Raw genomic sequence first — 24,496 nt, 5'->3', positions numbered from 1 at the left:
TCAGGAAAGCAACTCTTCGTTTGAACTTTGAACTTTGAAGCAAAAGGGACAAGGGGTAAATTATTCCATGCATCAAGTACACACCAGTTTAGCATCATATATGATCATGCACCTCGTCTAAAACCTTTCAAATGGGTCCCGCCATCTATTGTTACTAAATACTAAATTGAGTGCCATTTGGTCAAGATGGCTAAATCATGTACTAAGCTTTCGGGGCCTTGTCTTTAAAGATAAAAACTTTTCGTAGTTTATTGAAATGAAGCTTTCTAGGCCTAGTTTGGCACGTTTTTTGGCATGAGCTGTCGGCTGTTTGAAAGCCCTACAACCCATATTTTCGTCTTTCCCATTTAGTTGGGGGAAGATGTATTCGACAAAATTTAGAAAGTTAGAAATTAAGTTTCTTACATTTTTTTTGTCTTGATTTTGCGCATGGAAAGATGCATCTCTAACCAAATGGTCTGTGGGCTGTCAAGATCTTTATGTAAAAACAATGTTTAAAATTTCAATATAATACTATCTTTTGGGTTTTGATACGCCTGTTTACAAGTGTTTCGGGACTCCACTCTTTTTTGATAAAAAATACTTATATTTAATTATCCAAAACCGAATTTTGAAAAAAAAAACTAGAAAAATATATTTCTATGTGTATCTAAGTACCCATATCGATATTTTAACCTTTTGTAAAACCCACTACATCTTTTGATTGTCAAATCTTCTAAAAGATTTTTCAAAAAAGACTTGCCAATTTTTTTGATCATTTTGAGATTTTGAAAGCTTTGTAAGACAAATAAGGATTTGCTCACACACCTCACACGAATGTCATAACACATCCCTATTTGGAAATATCTTCCTATGAAAATGTTTCTTATGTGCGGCTGGGATGTGTTGTGAGGAGCATATCCGGAATCTGGATTCTTGTGAGACTTCGATCTTTCTGGCTTTTCATTTTTTTGTTACCAAACAGGCAAACATAAAAAATAAATAAATAAAAACATTTTTTTGGTCTAGTGGTCTTTTAAAAAAGCTCGAAAGATCTTCTAGAAAAACTTGCCAGACCGTGTAAACCAGCTTTCCGGTTTGCACTAGATGGATACAAGATCAAATCAAAGATCAGATATTCAGTTCTGCGGTAGACCGAAAGTGATACACCTTATATACACAATATAACAACCTTTTTCTTCCGAGTCACGAAATCCCGGCGGGCCTTGTGGAGTGGGTGCCTGAGTGGACTTTTTTATTATTTGTCCGCCGTTCGGGTTTACATGAAGCTATAGTTTCGCCTAAACCACTGGATTGGAATACTTTTTAATTGCTGCAGAACATCCAAACCACCAACCAAAAAGATTCCAATCACATCGCCTACCGAAAAAAATCTTCACATATGAAATGATCATGTGTAGCTTGGATAGACCCACTTCAATATACGACCGTGGATCTGGCATTGATCACTTGCCCTATTACTGATGGGTGAGATCGATGATCAAGTGTGGTGTCCGTTGCAATGTAATATTCTGGGGCTCGTTCTACCTTTGCGCTCTCTCTCTCTCTGGGTGTGTGTGTGGGAACTAGAGAAGATTCTGAGACAGATGATGGTTAGAGGAGCAACAACCATCAACGGTTGGTTTACCTGCTGAGAGAGCGACGTCCCTTCCAACGTTTTCTCGATATTCAAAGCAAAGGCAAAGGCTGGTCGTTGCTTCAGATCTCCTTCTCGTCGATTTTTTTATTAGGCTTTCTTCTCGTATTTATGACGATCTCCATTACATCACTGTGACCAGCATAGACCCAACCCTCTACTGGTACTCGCTCTCTCTACTCCTCGATTTCTTTTCGCTGTTCTCTAATGGTGATTATGTATCGATGGTTTGATTCATTTCTGTCTCTTGTTTCTGTTCTTGACCGATTTGCAGAGCAAAATGGTGGTTTCCGGGTCTGTGACGCCTGGCCAGGTAAACTTTTTTGTTCTTGTTATTTTCCTTTTTGGCGATTTACGTTGATTATGACAATGTCCAAATGCTGAAGGATTTTTACTCTCACATTGCCTCGTTAATTTGAGAGTTTTTACCGCAATTTTTATTCGGATCCATGATAATGCATTGAGATGTTGTTTCTCTGCGAATTATCTCTGTATATGTTCCCCTCCTTTTTCCTATTGTTATTGTTGTTGATATTATCTAGCATTGTCTACTCTCCAGAAATCCGCCCTTAAATTTTGAATTTCTGGTTTTTGTGGAATGAACTATTCCATAAGAATACCATATGCAACTATGCTCCAGTAAAATCGGTCTATATAACTCTAGCAAGGTTGATTTCTAGAGGGTAGGACCAGAAATGCATGTAGAGTTGTAGAGGGGTTGTTACATGTGGCTGAAGGCCTGGTAGGTTTCCAGGCATTTGTTGTGTATATCTATATGACGAACTTATTTGAATTGTAGAAATGGAAAGGAAAACACAAAATATGAATGATGGATGTGTTTGTGAGTGTCTTAGTTTGTTATTAATTTTCTCTGGCATGTGAACATTTGGTGAACTGGTTTTGGTTATTGACATGCTATTTGGTACTGGAGGATATGCTGAATTAGATTGGACAATTATCAGAACTGTAAAGGACTTCATGATTTCTTTGAGGACACAATATTACCTCCTCTGGTGCATGGTTGTCAAGACATTTAGGTGACTTTGGGTAAAGTGTGGTGCCTAGTCACCTAGTCACCTAGGTGATAAGAATATTATAATTTAAAGAACTAAGCTGTTCGGCATGCATATTAAATTATTAATTGGATGAATATCAAATTTCTTAATTAAGAACATTAAATTTCCTCTCAAAACAAGGCAAATCATTATATCTAAAAGATAAAAGTATTTTAAATAATATTGATTTCAATATCTTCAAAAGTAATACTGACATAATAAGTATTTGATAGAGAAATTATTGATCAAATATTTAATAGAGAAATTCCATATCCATCAATGAAAAAAGAGGGCTATAATTTTACATGACAAAAATTAAAAACCCTTTGATCTTTTAAATTTTAATATATATATATAATGCATTAACACACATATTGGTAAAATGTAGCAATATTAATGATATTATAATAGGGCACCCACCTTGTTATTTTTATTGCCTAGGCAGGCGCCTTGTTGCTATAAGTCAAGGCATTTAGGCAAGGCACCCAGCCAAGGGTGCCTAGTCACCTAGGAGACACCTTGGACAACTATTCTCTGGGGTTTGAGACCATCTGTTTTGATGATGTTGAGGCCTCAACCTCTATGCACCCTTATTATTTCAGCTTAATGAATATCCTTTATTTACCATGATAAAAGAACAAAAAAGGCCTTGTGAGTTGTGAATTCTTTAGTAACTTTCAGCAATTAGATGGTTTTCAGATCGAAGGCAATCACTAACCAACATTGTATACCCTGTTGATCCATTTCTGAAAATCCTCTTTTAGGAGCCATTGCTTGGTAAAGCAGAAGAATCTCAACCCAACAAGCAAGAGAATGACAGTTTGAGTCTTTGGGCAGCCACTTTGTGAAAAAACAATAAACCAGAGGATAGGTCCATGTCCAGTCTACCCCCTCCCAAACCCTGGATAGCCTGAACCATAATGGGGTAATGTTCCTTTTACTTATAGTATACAACAGGAAGCTGAGATGCTTATTCGAAGACTGGTTTTAACACCTTTTCTATATAAATACATTGGGTACTTAATAGATGGGATCTTGAATAAACTTATGAAATGGCTTTCAGTGCAGAAATTTTTACTAACTTCATACCCTACCTAATATATCCTGGGTTATACTGATTTTGAAGGAATCTTTACCTTTGGTTCTATTTGAATTTCTATTCTTTCAGTGCTCACTATGAAGCAGTGAGCATGGGAAAAGGTTGAAATGATGCATACCATGGTAATTATGAACTAACTTTTTTCTGTTTGATCAGTAATTATGAACTAACTTTAGTACTTGGCACACCTTTTCACCCTTTGATTACAACCGTCCTGTTGTGCTGAGATAACTTTTCTTTTTTTACTTTATTGAAATTTTTTTTTATCATATGAAAGGTTCCATACCCCCAGGAGGGCCTGGGGGAAAGGGGCCAAGGGGGAGGAAAAGAGCCACCACAAGGCTAGTTTGATAAAAGCAGGACATCTACAAAATATTGCAGTATACAAAATCATTTTGGAACGGTGAAAGTCTGTTTTCATATACATTTAGACACTCTTCCCTCTCCAGTTTTAATGGTACTTCCATTTCCATAAAAATCCCTTTTTAAAATAATAAATAGAAAGTTTATTTAAGTAGGAAAAGAGGAAACTGATACAACCCAAGTTGATACGACATTTCCAAGCAACACAAAAACAAACAAAGCTCATTCCTTATTCCTATTAGAAACATAACTCTACCCAATGGAACCAAGGAATCCAAAGAGTGAACCTAACAAAAAACCCTTCATTGCAAAACCCCTACCAGATTTCTTGACCTACCCATAAATAGACACATACTCTTAAACTAAAGAAAACAAAAAACAAAAACCTAAAAAAAACAACTTCAGAAAGAAGCCCTGAACAACAATCTTTTTCTTCCATTCAACATGCAACTCCTCATACTCACCCCTTCACATCACACCTTCATCTCATCCTAAACCTGCATCTTCATAAAATATCCCTTCTATAGCTCTAATGATAAAGTGGCCCCATTTATAATCATTTCGTCACTTATCTTGCTTCTTGGGATGCATTCAAAACCCTTCTATCATCCCATCAGCTTCCTTATGTTAATGTCTTGATGCACCCTCTTCATTACACAGCCCAAAAATATGCTATCTTTAGGAGGAGGACAACAGAAATAAGTAATTATGAACTAACTTTACAACCCCTGAGGAAGTTAAGGAGAGTATATTAACAAGGACCATCCTTTGACTAAAGACTTCTGACTTGTTTGTGGATTATTCTTATGATGATATTCGGAGGGGTTGGGCAACGGTGGTTTCCGTATTCTCCAAGAAGAATAGGACACAAGTGAGGTGGACACCTCCTACAGAAGGGGTTGTAAAGCTGAACTTTGATGGTAGCAGCCAAGGCAACCCAGGGCCCTCAAGCATTGGAGGGGTCTTGAGGGACAAGGGCATCAACATTATCTCTTTCTTCTCAGGTCCGGTGGGAGTTGGAGACTCAACAAGGGCTGAAACACTAGCAGCTGTACAAGGCCTACAGATTGCTAGCTGTCTTGGGGTGCAGAACCTAATAGTAGAAGGAGACTCCAGGGTGGTAGTGGGTTGGATGCTGAATCCAAAACAGTGCTGTTTGGGGCTACAAAGGTCTCTTGAAAAAAGTAAAATGGATCACAAGGAATATGTCAGTTAGCTTCCAGTGGATTAGCAGATCAGCAAATGCCTTGGCAGACTCTTTGGCTAAACAAGGTGCTTCTCGGGCTTCTTTGTATTGGGCTAATCTATAGTTCTGTTATGTTTATTGATAAGATTTGGGTCTGTACTCATCCCAAAGGGGAGGTAGCATCTCGTGCCACCTCCAAGGCTGTTTGTACTCTTCCTTATTCTCTTTAATAAAATTACTTATTCATCAAAAATAAAATAAAATAAACTACACTTGACTCTAGGGTTCAAACCTAAGATGTTGGAAGGAGAGGATTTTAATTCATAGTGCATTAGAGTATAACAACTAGGACTTAAATTTGAGGAATTTGAGCTGAGAGAAGTGATGCAGGATAGGGAAGAGAAAGCCCTACAAATTGTGATGAGCATAATGGAAAAAAAGCACTGAAATTTGTAAATCCTAGAGGAAAATAGGCTAAAGAATGCTTGTTGATTGATTTCAGAAGGTTATAATATGTTTGGTGAAGATATTAATGGATTTAAGATGGAAAAAAAAAGGTGAAAGTAAGGGGAAGAACAAGTTGTAGTTGCATACATTAGAAGCACACAGTCAACTGCTAATAGCTCTATAAGCTATATAAGGTAGAGGCACACAGCATAGAGAAACATGTGGTACTTGTGCTCAAGGCAAGCAAGCTGAGAAGTGATAAAAGAGAGAGGGATTTGAGATATTGTATCTCACAAGGTACAATAGGATAGAACTGCAAATTAAGTCATATGTATTCTTTCACTTATTTTAAGTCTTATAATAGATCTATAAAGCTCTAGGGTAGGCCAAGCTTAAACTGTTCTTAACAAACTAAAAAAATTTAATGACCAAGAAAAATATTAGTTAACCTAAGAACCTCAAGTTCAACACAAATTCTTTAAAGCAAGAAAGAAACTCCATAACATAATCTAAAGAAATAAGAAATTACTAAAATAATAAATACTGTAAATGATACTTTCAATTTTTACCAAGAATTATTTTTGTATGGAAAGGGAAAAAATCAATTAAAACTAAAGAAAAAAAAGCAGAATAAGTATAATTCGATCTTTGCATCCCAAAGTGAAAACCGACCAACCAAGAGGCAATATACAATCTATACTAACAGCCCTAAAAACACAAAGCACTTGCTATCCAGAAAATCAACACTTCGCATCCCCAATCCTACCATTGTCCAATCCCAAGAGAAAGACTAAACAAACCTCCCTAACTGCTACTTCCACTCACATATAAAACAAAATCACAAAGTGACACAAACAAAATGAGACGTACCTTTTCAACACTAATATTTTCCCCTTCTACCACCCCTATCTCTTGCGTTTCTTTTTTACCAAGAATAGTAAATTGCTAGAAGATTGAAAATTAGCCATAAGAACTGATCAGGAAAAAAAAACCATAGGACTACCTCAATGATTTTTCTTTAGTTTCAGATCTTGCATTAAAAGAGATAAGCAAGAGTAAATGCCCCAGAACAAAGAGCATAACCTCATCCCTTCGCTCCCTCAACTAAACAGTCAATTCATAAAGACATCATATTATAAGTGATTTTAAAAAAGGAGATTACAACTATGTAAAGTCATAGTTTTTGAATTGTAGAGTTGAGACTTTATGGTAACTCCACTCCAAAATTACAGTCAAGAGAAGAATGGGTTCAAATACTATAATCCTCAAAAGATGGGATAACAACCAATTACCAAAAGAAGATGGTATAACAACCAATTAGACATGATTAAAGATATATCAATGCATAGTTCCATGACCTCTTATATTCTTATGGAGATTGAAGGGGTATGTACGGAGGTTGAAGATGATGACATGTCCATGAATAGGGGGCACAAAAGACTTTTATCAAAGCTATGATTGATCTGTGGGTGGTAGAGAAGCAGCTGGGAAGTGGTGATGGCAGTGGGATAGCATATTTTTGGGCTGTGTAATGAAGAGGGTGCATCAAGACATTAACATAAGGAAGCTGATGGGATGATAGAAGGGTTTTGAATGCATCCCAAGAAGCAAGATAAGTGACGAAATGATTATAAATGGGGCCACCTTACCATTAGAACTATAGAAGGGATATTTTATGAAGAAAGAGATAATGTTGCTGTCCTTGTCCCTCAAGACCCCTCCAATGCCTGAGGGCCCTGGGTTGCCTTGGCTGCTACCATCAAGTTCAGCTTTACAACCCCTTATGGAGGAGGTGCCCACCTCACTTGTGTCCTATTCTTTTTAGAGACTACGGAAACCACCGTTGGCCAACCCCTCCAAATATCATCATGAGAATAATCCACAAACAAGTCATAAGTCTTTAGTCAAAGGATGGCCCTTGTTAATATACTCTCCTTAACTTCCTCAGGAGTCCTTTCTTTTCCTTTGAATATCTTGGTATTCTGTTCTTTCCACCCAAACATCTTCCCAAAAAAGAACAGAGTTACCCAAGCAAACATCATACCTTACAAACTTGAGGAATTTAAGGAGAATGTTGGATATTGCCTTCCAAGGAGTAGTGAGTTGAGCCCATGAAGACACCCCAGTATCCCATCTAGTTTCATAACAGCCATTGATACTAGCCACCACTTCATGCCAAAATCTCTCTTTCCACAGGCCACCTCTAGAGCCATTTGTCTAAAAGAACTTCATTTCTGTTAACTAAGTTCCCTATTCCTAATCCCCTTCTTCCTTACAATGGCTAACAGTCTCCCAACTAATCAGGTGATCATTTTTCTCTTCTCCTCGCTCCCATAAGAAGTCCCTCATCAGTTTTTCTAACCTCTTAGCTACCCTGGAGGGTATCCTAAAAACGGATAGAAAGTAAATAGGGAGATTGGAAAGAGTAGTTCTGATTAAGGTGACCCCCGGAAACCCAATGAGATGTAATTCTTTTTCCAAGCCAGTAACCTTTTTTTCAAACTTTTCCACCACAGGGTCCCAGAGTCGACTTTCCTTTGGGTTAGCACCTAGGGGAAGTCCTAAGTAGTTCAAGGGCCACTCAGAAATGGTGCACTCTAAGCAGGTGACAATAGACTCTAACTCCCTTTGATCTAAGTTTAGCCATATCACACAGCTCTTCTCAAGATTGATCTTCAAGTTGGAAGCATTCTCAAAGAATGAAATTAGATTCTTCAGATTCTGCACTCCCATCACTTCAGATCCTTCACAAAAAAATTCTGCACTCTCATCACTTTAGATCCTTCACAAAAAATTATAATGTCATTTGCAAACTGAAGGTGAGTTACAGGTACTTGGTTTCTTCTTATTCTCCAACCTCTTATTGATCCATCCCTATCTGTTGCCAATAACAACCTATTAAATACATTGGCAATCAATGTGAATAAGAAGGGGGGGAGCGGATCTCCTTGTCTTAAACCCTACAGGCTGGGAAGAAGTCATTTCCTCCCCCATTGACTAAGACTGAATAATGGCAAGAAGTAAGGTATCCATTTTACCCATTTGCACCATCTGTCTCCATACACACACTTCCAAAGCACCTCTTGTAAAAATCTCCAATCCACCAAGTCATAGGCCTATTCAAGATCCAATTTGCATACAAAACCTCGAGATTCCGATCTTCTCAACTCCTCTACACACTCATTTGCTATTAATATCTAATCAACTATTTGTCTTCCTTGGACAAAGGCACCTTGAGCTTGACTAATGAGAGAGGGAATCACCTTTTTAATCCACAAGGACAAGACCTTAGCCAAGATTTTGTAAATATTGGTCACTAGGCTAATTAGTCTAAAATCTTTGGGATGTATGGCCTCTTTCTTCTTTGGGACCAAAGCTAAAAAAGTTGCATTGATTCCACGACTAATGACAAATCTATCTTCAAACTCTCTAAAGACCTCAAACAAATCATCTTTAATTATATTCCAACAATCTTGAAAGAAAGCCATAGTAAACCCATCCGATCCTAATGCCTTAGATCTATCCATGGTAAAAACTACTTGTCAGATTTTCTCTTCAAAATTCCTTTCCAACCAATCCTTGTCTTCTTCAGAAAGGTTCGGCCACTCCAAATCAACCAACTCCAATCTACTTCCTAGTGGCTTCCTTAGAATAGATTTGAAATTATTAACAAAGCAGTTGGCTATCTTCACTTGGGAATCCAATTCCCAATCCATCCACTTCAAGTTCGGTCACCATATTTTCCCTCCTCTCATTGGCTATTTCATGGAAGAATTTGGTATTTCCATCACCTTTCCTGATCCACTTGTGTCTAGATTTTTGTCTCTAAGAGATTTCTTCATGTAAGAGGATCTCTTCTAACTCCTTTTTAAGCCTACATCTTAGTTTTCTTTCTTGTCCACTCATTGTTCTAAGGGATTCCTTCGCATCTAGTTCCTCTATTTGGGACAACAAAGCGGATTTCAACTCCTCTATTCTCCCAAATTGGTCCCTATTCCATTCTTTAAACTTTTCTCTTAGGTTCTTCAACTTTTTAAGGAATTTGACCCCTTTCCCCTTCACCCCCCCCCCTCATCTCTTCACTCCATCATTCTTCCACTCTTTAAAAAGTCCGGGTGTGTCAGCCACATGTTTTCAAATCTAAAAGGTCGAGGTCCACACCTAAACGGTTCCTGTCCAAGTGCAATTGGACAATGGTCGGAAGTAACCCTGGGCAATGCTTTGGCTAGCAAGTCTTTCCAGTGGTTTTCCCAACTTTCATAAAGTAGAAATCTGTCTAGCTTGGAGCAAATTGGGATTTCCTGAAAATTCTCTACCAACTTTCATTAGAGTCAAGCATATGTTGCCAACCAAATATTCTCTACCAGCTAACAACACCCGGAGGCTTATTGCCTTTCGAAATGTTAAAGCAGTTGTGTGGTCCACAATTTCAAGAATGTTAACATGTTTCAGGGTTGAAGAGTCTTAAAAGAGTAGAAATACAAAGTCCATTGTGTTTGCATAATGTGTTCAAGGAATGCCAAGGTCTTTTCTTACCATATATTTTGAAATGTTGGGTGATATTTTTCGAGAATTCCATCTTGACTTTTAGGACTTGTTTAGTCAATGCAGTGGCAGAAATTTTGGCATTTCAGGTCATGTCTTTTCAATTCTTGTTCCCCTTGCTATTCTTTGATACATCTTGGAGGGAAAAATAAAACAATCTTCATCAGAGTTTAACTACCAGTCAGCACATTAATAACATCAAAATGAGGGTTGTGCATCAGGATTTTAATGCCTAAAGATATTTTCTTTTTTACATTTGGGGTATTCCTTACAACTTGGAAGGGAATCATTGTAAAATGGTAACATGTATTGTTAAATGGCCAATACCCAATGCTGGTCCTAGATATCCATTATTATCTTGGGAGGAGTGGATATGGACCCAATCTTGAGCATTTTTTCCCACGAAGTGGCTGCTCTCAGATTCAAACCTGCATTCTCACACTACAGCCCGACATTTTACTGTTGCACCAGTCATTTCCCCACAGAAAGGGGAATGTAGTGTTTCTACTAAATCCACCCTGGTTCAAAAGCAAATGGGGTTATCCATAAAAAAAGCAAGAACGCTTGTTTGTAAACCTTCTGTTTTTGCCTGATGTCCTTGGGAACCAAGGACAACTAGGCACTAGGGGTTCATTTTGAAGCATGAATTTGAATGCCTTATAATTTGGAAAAAAAAACTATTAACAACTTTTTATTTATATGACTATTACAAATTCATCTTTAAAGAAAATGTGAGAATTAACCATGAAATATATGAGACTGTATTCTTCCACTTTATTTTTTGAATACATAATGGGATTTTTCTAATATTCTGTGTTTCATCTTTTCCTTTTGATGCTTTCTTTGTTTTTTTTTTTTTTTTTGATCTATATCTTCAGTTAAACTTTGGTTTTATTGTGTCAGGCTTCTTTTTTGCTTGGATTTGTCCCAGTTCTTATTGCTTGGATATATTCAGAGATACTGGAATATAGAAAGTCCTCATCTCCTTTGAAAGTGTAAGTTCCCTCTTTACAACATGGGGTGTTTATGATCTTGTTTGCAAGAACTTGTTACATGTGATGTGGAATGATCAAATCAGCAATCCTTATGGCTGTGTTTGGTTTCAGTGCAAATTTATTTGCACTAGTACAAATGCATGGGAGTGCAAATGTAAAACATGCAAATTCTTGTTTAATTTTGTTTTGGATTTTACTTTATTCTGCTTCATGTCTTAATTTACTTCATTTGTACTGCAATCAAACAAAATAAGCTGAAATTTGAAACAAAAATAGGTCAGAATTTACACTCAAATCATTTGCATTGCCATGGTTTTGCACCAGTGCAAATTTATTTGCATTGCAACCAAACACAGCCTATATAAGAAACTGGAAATAACTAGTATAATTTTGATCTTTCTTTTCATCCCATGATTTTGTTTTGAACTTTCACATAATTTTCAATTGAATTGTTTATTTTGGATATGTGAATGCAATGTATTAAATTTGAAGGATTATTAATCAAGGATTGTTGTCTCAAATTCTCACTGGCTAGAGAATTTGGGAGGATTTAGCTGTGCCAAAAAGCTGTCTCATTTCTTAAATTATGGTGTCTCATGTGGTCTCAGGGCTAGTAATGTTTATTTCTTAAATTATGCTTAAGAAAGTAAATTTATTGGGTAGAAAGAGAATGAAAACAACACACTCACAAGAAAAAAGACAATCATGAAAGGTATATTCACAATTTCACATCCCTATATGAAAAAACACTTGATTGGTGGGTTTGGAATTAACATTTAGTAATTACATTCCATTGAGATTTAAGAACTTACCACTTTGGGTGTTGGTTTTGCATCATGTGGTGGTAAACTATTGTATTAGGGCATGAATGAGTTGGATCTAGACCAAACCCAACAAGATCCATTCTAAACTCAAATAGGGAAATTCTTAGATCTGGGTCTGAATTTGAACATAAAATGTTGTCATGGATTCATGTCCAATTCATTTGCATATTCAAATCAGATCCTAAAGGAACTTGATGTGTGGCAATATCCAAATATGGTGAAATTTTGCTTGCATTTGATTTCTTGAGCCCACTTTAAAATATGGACATCACAATGATTCAAATCTGCTACGTAGAGGGAGGAAGGGAGGGAGGGAGAAATGGCAGAAAAGGAATTTGGCACCCTAAAGATCATAAGTTTGAAAAGAAACCCTGGAGAATTGCTCGTCAATCTTGACACATAAAAACAAAATATTTGATATTGGAGATAATCATTGTTAAGTCCATTAACCAAAATAGTGACATTGCTTGAGTTGCTTTGCACTTCCACCTTGAAAATTGATCTCTACATTTCATGCTTAACTTATGCAGAAATACACTCTCTATCTCCTGTCAAAATCATTTGATTCATATTTCTTTGACTCATTTTCTAACAGTCACTCAGATGCCAATCTGGTTGAAATGGGAAATGAGACGATTAGGGAAGATGATCGAGCTGTTTTGCTTGAAGGAGGCCTCACAAAATCAGGGTCTGCAAGATTTCATAATTCATCAATCAGAACAAATCTAATAAGGTCAATAAACATTGCTTACACCTTTCCGTGGTAGAATTTTGTTATACTTCCAAATCTTGCTTAACTTCTATGGCTTCGGAGTTTTTAGGTTCATAACAATGGATGATTCATTCTTGCTTGAAAATCGAGCAACTTTGAGATCCATGTAAGTTGTTATCCTTGCAAATTTTGTGGCATTATGTAATTAGATTTGATTCCTTCTAACATGTAATCTTGCTCATATGAAATCTTATGTGTCATGTAGATCGGAATTTGGGGCAATTCTGCTTTATTTCTACGTCTGTGATCGTACAGATTTCTTTTTGCAGTCTACTAAGGTGCTGATATGCTCTCATTAGATTCTTGTATTGATTCTTCATGGTTTAATCATGTTTGAGGTTCATTGAAGGGAAAGTATTGACTCTAGGGAACATGTTGGCATGCTTACAGAACAATGGAAGTCAACACCTACTTGGAATCTACAATTGTTTTTCTGTTTCAATTAAGAATCAGATAATAACATAAATGAAACTAAGAGAGAGAAATACATTGGGAAAATTTCATGACAGACCCCATTTGGATAGTAAAATGGGCCTCTGTTTTGGTAGATGAACACATTCAGTAAGAAATGAGATTAAACTAGTTCTTTTAACTTAAGGTGGTCTGTTTGTTTGTTTTTCCCTTTTCTTTTGATAGGTATTGTGTAATGTGAAGGTTTATGTCTTTAGAATGAAGGTTGTTGGCTTAAGACGTCCATGACATATTCTTGTTCTTTTACCATCATCTTGATTACGATAGGAGGATGAAGGATACAAAGGAAGAAGAAAGGAGAAGAGCTAAACTAGATGGAAGGTTAGGGTTTGCTGGAAATGAATCTAATACCCCCTTCCATTTGGTAATTATTGATAATCTGTGGAACAGTTATAACTAAATAGACCTTATAATCTAAATGGAGTGAAAATAATAAATTTGCAAATGACAATTTCCATGTAAATCCTAAAATTAAGAGATGGAATTATTGCAGGCATCATAGAAGCATATAAAATATTATTTGATGCTTCTCAGCACTCCCCTTAAAGTTTTTTCCCCTTAAAGTTGGTCTAAGAAGCCAATCCAATATTATGGAATTGAACATTTGCTAGCTGATGCCCATAAAAATCTCTTTCAAGAATAGATATCCATTGGTAGTTTTAGCATCTTAGATAAGAACCCGATTAGATGAGACATGAATTATCATCTGTCATATAGATCCAATGGAGGCACCTGGATGAGGTAATAGAATTCTCAGCTACACTAGTTGGCATGTTAGGCAGTTATATATATATATATATCAGCGAAACAATCCTTAAGATATTTCAAGGTAGAGAAGTTCTTGGGTGATCAATTTGAGATCAAGGACCTAGATGAGTTGAAATACTTATTGGGAACTAGAGAAAATGAATGTTTGCCTTTTGGAATTGAAGGATGTTGAGAAGTATTCCAATACGGTTAGATGCTTCAGGTTTTGAAAGTCTTTGCTAGGCTGAAGGGAGGTTTATTTGGGGTAGGCTTAACAAAATGGTGAAAAAAATCCAAGAAAGTTATTAATAAAGCAGCAGAGTAATTTTTAATTGTCTTGAAGGGTGCTTTGTCTAGTGTTTCTTTTTTGTTTTTCCATCTGTCTTTTGTTGCTGGTGTTTTAGAGGTTTAGGTGAGCTTTGGTTTTGCTGGATTGGTGTTTTGGTTGGAGGGGCTTATTTTCTTTTTTATTGTTATTTTGTCCTACTCTCGGTGATTACTTGTCATCTTTCTTGTAATTTCTTTTTTTTTAATAAAACTTATTTATCTTCAGAAAAAAAGTTGTTCAATCCAAGCCTGGTAAATTTGTTTCTCGAAGAAAGTATATCCTTGATCTATTAAAGGATACTATAAAGTTAGGAGCCCAACTTATTGATACACCTCTTGATCCAAACAAGTTTAGTGCTTGTGATGGGAATATACTAGAAAGCATAGGTAGATATGAAGGTTAGTTTATCAGTTGTTATATATACAGATGGCTAAACCATATATTTCATATGCAGACTTTTTTTTTTTTATCAATAATAACAGCAAAATTGATTCATTAGGAGAAAAAAAAACATTCCTACCTCAGAATAGAAGGAAGTAGTACAAGGCTAACCAAAGCAATGGAACAAAAACAAGAAAAAAAGCAATTGCATGTTCATCCCCGGCCAGGAGTACCCCAATATCACTCACAACCCCTGATTTGGCCAAGTCATTTACAGACCTTGGAATCCACTTGAATGAGCTGTTCAACTGAAAGCTCAAAGCTTGAGCCTGTCAAACTAAAGACCTGTAGCTCCAACCAATGTCCTCATCAGATTGCATCCATCCTATCACAGTTTGACAGTCCCCTTCCACCACGAAGTCACTCCATCCATGCATAGAGATAAGCTTTAGCCCTTGAATAAGTGCAAGCATTTCTACTGAGATCTATGTCCCGCTCAATTGGGCTTGAATAAATAAGGTATATGTTGCTGTTGCTATCTCTCACTACCCCTTCAATGCCAGAAGCCCCTAGGTTGCCAAGTCTGCATCTATCAAAGTTGAGTTTTAGCCTGGCATTCTTGGGAGGAGCTGTCCAATCCACATGTCTCTATATGTTTCTAGACTGATACCCTGTCACAACATGCCATCCTCTCAACAGCTGATCCGCATTTTTTGCAGTCCTAATCATTTGTTGCACAAAGTAGCCGCTTTTGGACTGGAATCTGCATTACTTTTGACCAATGTTTTAAAACACGGAGGCGTGATGTGAGGCGTTCCATTACCTATAGGTGTGAGGCGTAAGCCTCCTGAACACAAGGAGGCATAAGCCTCCTTAAGAGGAGGGGGGTTAGGAGGAGGAAGGAGGTGATCTCATTTATTCTTTATTTTTAATAAATATCTTTTATATTAATAAGAATAAAGATGCATAGCATTAGTTGAAAGGGTGGGTCTTTAGCCTCCGCTTCAACAAGACCCCCCCCCCCTTTCAACTAATGTTATGCATCTTTATTCTTCTTAATATAAAAGACTTTTAAGGTAGTGGAACGCCTTCCTCCTCCTAACCCCTTCCTCCTCTTAAGGAGGCTTACGCCTCTTGCGTTCTGAACTACGCCTCACGCCTTTAGGTAGTGGAACACCTCGCATCATGCCTCCGCATTTTAAAACATGTGGAACGCCTCACGTCACGCCTCCGCATTTTAAAACATTGGTTAGAAAAAAACTCTATTGTTTCTTTCTGACCACAAGGACCAAAGTATAGCTGCAGGAATTGTTTTCCAGACTAGTTTTCCTTTTTTCTTCAAACCTGCCAGATTCCAGCTAAACAGGAGGCCTTTGACTGATCCCGGCATGACCCAACGAACTCTAGCAGACTTTAGAAAATGCTCCTGCACTCTAGAAGAGATTGAACTGTGGATACTTAGATGATCTGTAGATTCAGGCATCAGTCCACACAGCCCACAAGTAAGGTTTGAGAGCTGCAGATCCCTCCTCTCCAAGCTGACTTTGGATAGGCACTTATTAAGCACCATAGTCTGCACCTGGAAATTGGATTTAGAGGGAGAAATTGCATTCCAGATTTGTTTACAGGGAAAGTTAACAGGCCCTGTGCTGCCAAGTTTAGAGGATAAGGGCTTGATTGAAAAGTTGCCATCCTTACTCCATTTTCATATCCACTTGTCTTCACTAAGCATATCAATATTTTGGCCATGTAATAGATTCAGCAGATCCACCACCTCATTTAGCTCCCTATCAAACAGATCCCACCTCATTTAGCTCCCTATAAACAGATCTCTTCTAAACCGGGGAAACCAAGTCACTGAGCTGTTGGAGAAGATATAGGAATCAACCACTGAATCTTCTTGGTTTGCAGCACCCTGAAAGAACTGGGGAAAGGCTTCGGCCAAGGGGCTATCCAGACACCAGGGGTCCCTCCAAAATTTAACCCTGTAACCTATGCCCACTTTAAACTCCACACCTTCCAGGAAACAGGTTGACTTTTTAGGATACCTTTCCAAACTGAGAAGCCCTAACTAGAGAGAGGATTTTCAGATTTCCAATTACCCGTCCACCCCATACTTGGAGGCAATTAAGTCTCTCCACCAGGAGGTTCTTTCAGCAGCAAATATCCAGCACCACTTGCTGAGCAAAGCAGTATTTATCACCTTCAGCTTCCTAATTCCTAGACCCCCTTTCTCTCTAGGTAAGCATACTTGGTCAATTTCATACACCTGTGCTTACCCTTTTGTCACCAACCTAGCTTTGTACCTTGATCAATCTCATGCACTTTTCAAGTGAAAAAAAGATTCAAAACTTTAACAACCAGCATTCACAAAAGGCTGGAGGCAGAGACTAAAGCAGTATCTGTCCAGGAAAAGTGTACTCCATTTCCAACTTCAGAAATCCACCAAAGTCTCTGGAAACAAGCAATAGTCTTCAGCACACACACTTGAGACCATAAGAAAGGGTCACCAGTCCTAGTCGAAGACAAGAGAACACTAAAACTTAACTGAAACTGATCACATAGCTGATGTTCACAACACCCTTTCAACATTGATGACAGCACATGTACCTGCTTAGGAAGGATACATGATCCACAACTTCAAGAAAGAGAGCCACACACTCCCTCACAGCATGTATTCACCACCAAAGAACACTCTTCCTAGTGTTATGACCAAGAAAGAATGAAGAGAAATGAAGGGAAGGGAGATCAGACTAGTACAATTGAGGTTTGTTCAGTTTTCTATTAAAAAAGGATAAGTGCTGTTGCTGCAGACCTCGATCTAGTGTTTTCTTATGCCCAATTGTATGCTCTGCTACGATATTATTCAACAAAGGAGTCAAAGGGAAAGGGAAAAAAAGCAGAGAAGAAAAGAGTCGATAGAAGAAGATAGAAATTAAATTGGAGAGTCAAGAATCTGGGCTGGCAGTGCCTGGCCCCTTATATTTATAATAGCGTGGCATAATTAAAAAATGGTAAAATTGCAATAGTGTCCCCTGCAGCACTAAGAGAATTACAACATTATCAAATCATATTGACATTGTTATCAATCAAAGAAAAATCCTGTATGAGCCACCATAACTATCATCTAGAAGTGCGGTTGTAATTATTTCAGTTATTTTGAGGCTTATTGCAGCTTTATAGGATAACTGAAATTTTATTAAAAAGCCAGATTATAATTACAAGTATGCATCTACTGAAAGGGAGATACAAAATCCCTCCCCTTTACAGAACATTAAACACTTATCCTTCCATAACTGCCATCGTCTCCACCCTTAAAGAATCCCCTATACCAATTGGTCCAGAGAACAAAGCAATCACATGACCTTTGTCATTTTTGAAGACTCCACCCACTGCTGACTTCCTATGTGGCCTGGTTTATCTCTACTGCTTCCTTGAAAATTCAGCTTCACAAATCCTTCCTCTGGTTGGGTCAACCTAATGCTCATTTTATTCTTAACTGAGGATGAGTAAGCCACTTCTCTCCAATTCCTAATTATATTATTTGTTAAGAATATTCAGAGGATTTTACCCAATGTGCCACCTTTTTACAGATAATCTTTGTGAAAGCTTCCTTGCTTTTCTCCCCTTGTCCGAGAAAGTAGAGTGAAAGAACTCTTCATATTGGGGGGAGGATTCCACCTGCATCCAAATAAAGAGCAGAATCCAACCCAAATACAAGAAACAAAGGGACAGGAGATTAGTAAGTGATAGGACAACTCGCCATTAGCTTTACACAGTACACACTAGCTAGGAGATGAGCAGTAATTTGGTATTCTTTCCTGAAGCATGTCACAAGTGTTGATTTTCTCATGAAAAACATTGGTCTACTTCAAACTTTACACAGTACATACAAGAAACAAAGCATTTACTCAATGCATCCCTGCTGCTTAAGGTAGCCAAATGTTAATTTTTCTCTGTCAATTGACCATTATCTTGCATTTCAGATCCTTTTTCTTTGCTTGTTAGAATGGAATCAAAGTTGTAGAAGTAGAGATTCCTGATTTAGATGTACATGTAAGAGGAAAGCCAATTAGACTATAATGTATATACTATCAATTTATATTTTATCATTGTGATGCAACATTTTTTTAATACATTCTAACCTGCCATTGCAGAAATACAGTCGTGATCTCTTCTTGTTCCTCTATATTCTTCTCATCATAGTTTCATCCATGACTTCTCTCAAGAAGCACCATGACAAGTCAGCATTCTCTGGAAAATCAATACTTTACCTTAATCGGCATCAAACTGAGGAGTGGAAGGGATGGATGCAGGTAGGTATTTGTTCTGCTTTCCATTTTGTTTTCTGCTAGTATGAGAAAATCCTTATAAAATCATTTTTGAAAAAGAAACAGAATAAGAGGGGGAAAAAGAGAATACAAGGTTTTCAGTGGCACTTGCACACCTAAGCAAGCCCACCTTATAGGCACCATCATTTTCCTCCTTTTTTTCTTTTTCTTTTTCCCTGTTTGGATGAATTCCTATTGAAAAAGCCTGCTTGAGACAGCAAGTCACAATCTCAGTGGTCAGCTTCAGTATAATGTAAAAATAAGGCATTTATACCCAAGAAGAATAAGTGCTTGGGTATAATTTGTAACCTTTAATAACAGTGTTCTCAAGATTCAATTCTCCTGGATATTTCCACCCTCATAGATCATTTTTTTGGGCATTGTTGCAGTACACCCTCTAAGAGATTTGAATTCAATCTTCTTAAAATGTCCAGTTCCTTGAGGGATTAAGTTGCCTAATAAGCAAGGATCCACATCAAGCTAGCATTTCACTGGCATCTCCAACAATGTGTGAAGCTAAATGAGATGAGGGGGAATGGCTAACTCCCTAATTCCTTATTCACTTGGACCGAATGTTTTGGAGAGAGATCTTCACCTTAATTGTTTTGATTGTGCATGGGTCTCCAGGAACTTCGTTTAAAAATATGCATACAACCTTTTCTTTTTCCTTAAGTATGGAAAGGATAAAACCTACTTTCTTGAAGAGGTCCCTTGCTCTACGTAACAAGGACAACGCTGGTGTGCAATACAGATACTAGTTGTGCTGCATAACTTTAGAAAAACCTGAAATATATTTGACTCTAAGATGTCAGCATGTGCCCAAATATGGATACCATACAATTTCCAAATGGCTGGTTTTCAGAAAATGGACTAATAGAGCTTTGCCCAATCAACTCTCCATCACCGAAAGGCAGAAATCAAAGAGCCTATCTGGAGAAACAAAATCTTCCTAAGCAATTCCAAATGGATAATATACTCTGTTATGGTTAACTGACTTCCAACTATCCTTCTCTCCAGTGTTCTTTTCATTTCTAATTATGCACCACCATTTATTTACATTGTGCATCAATTGTTTAATTATCCTTTGGTGCTTTATTTATTCATGTTTTCCAAGTATGCATGGAAGTTCCTTTCATGTCCCCTTTTCACTTCATTGTGCTAGATGTTTGAATAGAGGGGTTTTGCATACTCGTGATTTTTACTTTTCAGTTGGTTCCTCTAAATAGACTAAATCACTTTGGACCAATGTTTTCAACCCTTTTGTTGACCTGGCTGATTGGACTCTTGACCCTGTCGCAATTCCAGTTCAGTCACCTTAAACCTGATAATACAAAAATCGTTGACTTGGTCATTGACCCATTGACCTGGACAGTGGAACCATTGACCCATCTGACCCATTTAATGGGTTACTGTTTTTCTGTACTATTTTATTTATTTATTTTGAAATTTCTTGTTATGATGTCACAGGTTGACTCCTTTATCTAGATAGTTGAACCACTGACCCATTGGCCTGGAGGGAAAGCAGTTCAGCCTCCAGGCTGGGTTCTAAAATTTGCTTTGTATACATGTACCAGTTTTCCACATTTCACCCGGACTGTATCCGTATTCACAATATAGTAGAGGCTTCTGCTTCAAGCATGTGTCCATAGTTGAGTAATATACTTTTCTGTTTCCAATAGGTCTTGTTCTTGATGTACCACTATTTTGCTGCAACGGAGATATATAATGCAATACGTGTCTTCATTGCCGCATATGTCTGGATGACTGGGTTTGGGAATTTTTCTTATTACTATGTACGGAAAGATTTCAGTCTTGCACGATTTGCTCAGGTGATTTTCTGATTATTTATCATTTTCTCCATGAGATTTTTCTTTAATTTTATATTAATTCTTTTCGATTGACAAATCCTTTTGTTCTGATGCAGATGATGTGGCGACTAAATTTTTTTGTGACATTTTGTTGCATTGTTCTTAATAATGACTATATGTTGTACTACATCTGCCCAATGCACACACTTTTCACTCTTATGGTGTATGGAGCACTTGGTATTTTTAGCAAGTACAATGAGATAGGATCAGTTATGGCTGTGAAGATCATCACATGTTTTTTGGTAGTTATCTTGATATGGGAAGTTCCTGGAGTTTTTGATCTCTTCTGGAGTCCGTTGACATTTCTTTTGGGTTAGTTACCTATTTTGCTTTGTTTTTTCACCTGCACCTTTTATCACATCAACTGTCTTATCTACAGAGAATGATGGTTCTCTTCTATGGCAGGATACAGAGATGCAGACCCATCAAAATCAAACCTTGCACTTTTACATGAATGGCATTTTCGATCAGGCCTTGACCGTTATATATGGATCATTGGAATGATATATGCATATTATCATCCCACAGTAACCTCTTGAACACTGTTTTTATACCCAATTTATATTACCTTCATTCTGGGTTTCCCATTTATTAAGTCCTTGAAATCTTCATTATTTTTCTTATCTGTTTTCCTTTCCATTTAATAATGCATAGGTTGAGAAGTTGATGGAGAAACTAGAGGAATCTGAGACCAAGCGAAGAGTCTCAATCAAAACAACCATTATTGCAATTGCTTTACTAGTAAGTTACATAATCATCTTTGATGGAGAAACTTACATAATCACATGGCTGTTGAATGTGCTAATATGATCAATAGTGACCTTTTTATTTATTTATTTTTTTTCCCATTTCTCTTGTTTGCTAACAGATCCCCTTTTTCAACTTCTTTAAATTTTAAATGATTTCCTGACTTAGCTTTTGTCATTATTTTAGGCTGGTTATTTATGGTATGAATATGTTTACAAGCTGGACAAGGTTACATACAACAAGTTCCATCCTTACACATCATGGATCCCCATAACGTGCGTATTGATGAGTTTTACAGTAGTAGTTAAGATTCTGACTTTTATTGTAAAAACATAGGATTTTCAGTCTCTTACAGCTATCCTTGTTGTTGTTTCAGTGTCTACCTTTGCTTGCGGAATGTCACTCAGCAACTGCGTAGTTTCTCTTTGACTCTGTTTGCGTAAGTTTTACATTTTATGGACTTGTTTCTACCTGATTTTTCTTTCTTTTATTTTTATACTTCCACATTCTGAGTTACGATATTTCTATTTCCTTGGAACTAGATGGCTTGGCAAGATAACATTGGAGACCTATATTTCCCAGTTCCACATTTGGTTGAGGTGTGCAGACTTCATTTTGTTTTTTCTTTTTTTTTTTTTTTTCAAGTAGGATCTTCCATAGGAATATATCTAGTTACTGTATCTGTAGTTCAATAAACCAGGTATTTTCCTTTTATTTAATGTTAATGTCATTTCTGTCAACAATTTTAAAGAGAAACGCTTTGGTGTCTTTTCAACATAAATCTGCAGATCAAGTGTGCCCAATGGACAGCCCAAGTGGCTGCTTGCTCTTATTCCAGATTATCCCTTGTTGAACTTTATGCTTACAACTGCAATTTATATCTTGGTAAGCAATCCTTGCCCTGATCTCTAATAAAGTTTGAGAAAAGAAAAAATAGAAGGATAAACTAACGTCAATATTTGTGTTGACTGGATGCTGTCTCAACTTGCTCTGAAGATATCATACCGGCTTTTCGAGCTAACAAATACATTGAAGGCAGTTTTTGTACCTGCAAAGGACAATCGGCGGCTGCTATACATTTTTATTGCTGGAATTGCTATTTCAATATGCTTGTATAGCATCTCCTTGGTTCTTCTCCAGATTTCTCAAACAGTGGTACGCCATATGACAAACATTTAGCAGATTAAGTGAAAAGTGAGGAGCAACTTTTTATATAATGAAATTCTTAAGAATGCTAACAAGCTTGCACATTGAATGCATTTTGACATCATTGATGACAAATGTAGTAACCAATTGACTGATTTTCCATGTCATTTCACATCATTAATTTTTGCACCATGACATCATTGCCCAGAAGAATTCTCAAGCTTGTTCTTTGATCTTTCTCATCCAACTTCTTATATATATATATATATTTTTTTTTTCTTACAGGCTTAATAGATTGAGACCCAAATACAGCCGAACAGATTTCTTGTTGGAGACCGAAAAACTCAAATCAAGTAAAATAAGTGGAACTTGTTTCTTGAGGATCTGGCTTAGGACACTCACTCCCCCAAATTTTTGAAGAAATTCTTACTTCCTTATTTGTCTACCCTGTTCTCATTTGAGTTTCAGTGGTGCATAATGAGTGGAATGGGTTTATTCAACTAAAAAGGAGCTCGAAATTTGCCTTGTAAACTTTTGAAGGCAAGTGCTGGCGTCCACAGGGTAGGGCAAGATATTTTTTGTAATCTTGGTAAATAGTGCGTATACCCATTTTTTTCCATCCAGCCAAAAGCCAACATGGGCTTATGTTGCATAGATGTGCTGTATCAAACAAATTCAAGATTCATGGTTAATGAAAATTTCCTTTGGGTTCTGTTTCCCATTTTCTTTCCACTGTCTAAATCTGTTAAAACTACGTAGTGAAGACAGCAATGGTAATGAAAATTTCCATTAGGGCTCAATTAGCAAAACGTTCGACTAGTTGCTGCCAAAACTTATTAAGGGTTATCATCATCTGAAACGCCCCTCAACTTTGCTGACTTTATCTTAAACCTACCTTCACCTTTTGATACCTCTAGGGACCCTTTTGTCAGACATTTGCTGTTAAAAACTATGGTGTTTGCAAGATGGCCCCTCTTTTAACTCTATTCTTTGAACTGAAGTTACAAAAGCAGGCTTATCCATTCACTCCAAGGTACCGATATTCTTGATATGCAAATTTTGTGTAATGAGTTTTGGTTCAACGAAACTATTATTTGTTTATATATTTTGGTCTGGCGATTTTTGACAGGAGACCTGTTACGTTATAGGTTCGTTAGAGTTTGTAAAAAATTTAAAATCTTTTAATTTTTAAAACTACCCGTATCAGTGGCCAAGAGATGTGATACAGTATATTTTGAATCTTGGTTGAATGAGCAAGCAATGAAATAGAATGACAAATAAAAATAAGAGTAATTTTATCACATGAAAATTAGTTAATAGGTAGATTAATCGTAATCGGTCGGAGGAGAATTTTAGATAATAACTAGGATGCAACTTGGGTGAATTCGACTTGGGATTTTGTTAAAAATTGAATGGGCCCTGCTAAAAATCCAGACCTTTTTTTGGTAATAGCTAAAAATCTAGACCTAATGTTGTCTAAATTGAAAAAATCTTCAAATTGGGTACCCAATTCACACCCCTAGTCGTAATAACTAAGGCCCCGCTTGGTTTGCAG

At 37.0% G+C, this 24,496-nt stretch overlaps 1 protein-coding gene across 3 annotated transcripts; it reads left to right on the top strand.

Annotated features, from left to right (window-relative positions):
- Positions 1 to 1,595: 1,595 nt before the first annotated feature.
- On the top strand, positions 1,596 to 23,659 carry LOC104587693 (protein REDUCED WALL ACETYLATION 1-like). Of its 3 annotated transcripts, none has more exons than XM_088900927.1 (17): positions 1,596 to 1,799; positions 1,911 to 1,949; positions 11,235 to 11,326; positions 12,746 to 12,883; positions 12,972 to 13,028; positions 13,128 to 13,200; positions 19,007 to 19,165; positions 20,860 to 21,009; positions 21,105 to 21,360; positions 21,454 to 21,575; positions 21,703 to 21,789; positions 21,982 to 22,070; positions 22,172 to 22,234; positions 22,338 to 22,394; positions 22,584 to 22,680; positions 22,792 to 22,950; positions 23,227 to 23,659. In XM_088900927.1, exons 2-17 carry the CDS (start codon positions 1,917 to 1,919, stop codon positions 23,230 to 23,232), a joined length of 1,638 nt encoding a protein of 545 aa, XP_088757053.1. In that variant the 5' UTR covers positions 1,596 to 1,799; positions 1,911 to 1,916; the 3' UTR covers positions 23,233 to 23,659. The 3 variants fall into 3 exon arrangements, with proteins under 3 accessions (XP_088757053.1, XP_088757052.1, XP_010243706.1); XM_088900926.1 differs by having other exon boundaries at positions 22,792 to 22,989; XM_010245404.3 differs by lacking the exon at positions 23,227 to 23,659 and having other exon boundaries at positions 22,792 to 23,133.
- Positions 23,660 to 24,496: the final 837 nt, after the last annotated feature.

This window comes from Nelumbo nucifera, chromosome 3 (genome assembly GCF_055504915.1).
Source record: "Nelumbo nucifera cultivar China Antique chromosome 3, China Antique-T2T, whole genome shotgun sequence".
Taxonomy (NCBI): Eukaryota; Viridiplantae; Streptophyta; class Magnoliopsida; order Proteales; family Nelumbonaceae; genus Nelumbo; species Nelumbo nucifera.
Note: the sequence above shows the minus strand (reverse complement) of the source record. Positions and strands in the feature narration are given on the sequence as shown.